The 2,204-nt window shown below is 38.0% G+C and overlaps 1 protein-coding gene across 1 annotated transcript; it reads right to left on the bottom strand.

Moving 5' to 3' along the window:
* Window positions 1–676: 676 nt before the first annotated feature.
* LOC106121469 (uncharacterized) lies at window positions 677–2,195 on the bottom strand. The gene is made up of 4 exons (XM_013317158.1): window positions 2,159–2,195; window positions 1,530–1,651; window positions 1,027–1,097; window positions 677–911 (listed from the first exon to the last, which is right to left on the bottom strand). Exons 1-4 carry the CDS (start codon window positions 2,189–2,191, stop codon window positions 802–804), a joined length of 336 nt encoding a protein of 111 aa, XP_013172612.1. The 5' UTR covers window positions 2,192–2,195; the 3' UTR covers window positions 677–801.
* Between the last annotated feature and the right edge of the window lie 9 nt (window positions 2,196–2,204).

The following is a 2,204-nucleotide window of genomic DNA, read 5'->3' as shown; positions in this document are numbered from 1 at the left end:
AGAGGTAAAATTGAAGTAAAGCTCAAAGGATGCCAATAACAGTGCAAGATCGTTGTCGGACTGAAGTTATCATCGTCATCATCAACCTGCCCTTATCCCTATCAAGGGTCGGCACAGTATGTACTACTCCTCCATACATCTCTATCAGCCGTCATATCCGAGTCTACCCCCTTCTTACGAATATCGTCTTTCACACAGTCATTCCATACTTTTTTGGTTTTCCCCTACCCTTGTAGCCATCCACATTCAATCTCATTACTTTTTTGCTTATATCATCATCATCCCTCCTCATACGAGTAACATGTCCAAACCACGCTAATCTTTTACTCCTCAATTTCTCGATCACTGGCGCTGCTTCAAACTTCCTCTAATATACACATTTCTAACTTAATACTTCCTTGTCACACCACACATCCATCTTAGCATACGCATTTCAGCTACATGCAATCTTCTTTCATCCGAAACCTTGGTGGCCCAACATTCAGATCCGTACAATACGACAGGTCTTACGATGGACTTGTAGATCTATCCCTTAAGTTTCATTGGCATTCTTGGATCACAAGTTACACCGGTGACCTGTCGCCTTTTCATCCAACTTGCATTTATTCGGCTTTTCACATCCCGATTTTCGAAATTATCTTATGTATTATTTTCTATGGCAATATACCTGGTAAAGTTAAGCTTACATTTGGTGGAGCATATACCAGGCCAGATACGTTACTTGGACTGGATATTTATCCTTAATGATATCGGACGAAGTAGGGACTGTCATCAGTTTTTTGACCCATAATTTGGTTATAATTATAGACAATAACTTACAAATAGCTTTAAAACAATATCAATCAATCCGATGCTGTCGCAAAATGATCCTGCAATCATCAATGGCCACCTCCAGTAAGCTCCAATGCCACCTTTGAAATTTAATTGAATTTATTAGTGATGCGTCCTTGAAACCTAACGGCATAATTCTGTATAAATTTTGTACCAAATTACGGTAAATATCCTCAACTCAACATTGCCTCTTACCTTGTATAGACCTAGTGATAATTGAAATACACACAACTATAACACGAAGGAGCATCCAGTAATGCCAGAATCTGTAAGAAGTATGAGTGCTTATTAGTTCTATGCTCGAATAAAGAAATAAAAATCATAGCTCTCAACTGGATGCAATATAACATGTTTGAGATTATAATAGATACAAATTTCTGCGTATCAACATGTCTTCTCATTTTTTATAAGAAATTAGTCGATTTTCAACACAAGGGTGGTAACCATATGCTTTAAATGCATGCTGTGTTCATTAAAAAATAACATCGCTTATATTTATTATCTTACTAATATTATAAACGCAAATGTTTATTAGAATGTATCACCAGAACGGCTGCATGGATCTCGCTCGAAATTTGGTTACATGTAGAGCATAGCCTGAAAGAAAACATAGGCTACTAATTAAGGTTTTTTAATTCCATGTGGACATAGTTGTGGACGGCAGCTAGTTTTGTTACATATTCGTGCTGTATACATACGGTGCCGTAGGCGTTATATTTATCATGGTTAAGCGTTGAGTTACACTCGATTCTCTTGTTTGGCTAGAACGTCTTTCTTCATGCTTGGAATGAAAAATACGGTGACGTAATTTCTTCTGATACTGTAATAAAAATATTATAATAAAAAAAACAGAATTTATGTTTCATATACGTAGCTAATTAGTTAGCTAAGAAATTACTTTTACTGCTGTACCTTTATTACTAAAATATAACAGTGGTAGAGCCCGCTTTAACATCTTCGCACGAATTGGCCCGGCTCGCCCGGTGAAATACCACGACCACACAGAAGACAGACGTGAAGTGGAAGTAATTCCGCGTTTCGTCTGATGAGTGTGCGTCCCGGAGGCCTAATTTAGTCCTCTTTCCCTTCCCACCCTTTTTCTTATAAGGAAAGGGTGGGGTAGTGGAAATGGACTTTCCGGATGAGAGGATGCATAGGAAGGGAAAATGTTTTCTTTCTGTGCATCCTCTCCTCCGTCAATAAAGGTAGGCAACGTATATGCAATTGCGTATGTCTATGGGCAACGGTCACTTCGCTATTTCAGCGATTTCAGGTGGCCTCTCGCTCGTTTGCCACCTTATGATAAAAAAAATATAATAATACTTACATCTCTATGTTTTTGAATAACATCTTGTGTCATTTCTTCAAACCTC

Source organism: Papilio xuthus, unplaced genomic scaffold, assembly GCF_000836235.2.
Source record: "Papilio xuthus unplaced genomic scaffold, Pxut_1.1 DF829093.1, whole genome shotgun sequence".
NCBI lineage: Eukaryota > Metazoa > Arthropoda > Insecta > Lepidoptera > Papilionidae > Papilio > Papilio xuthus.
Note: the sequence above shows the minus strand (reverse complement) of the source record. Positions and strands in the feature narration are given on the sequence as shown.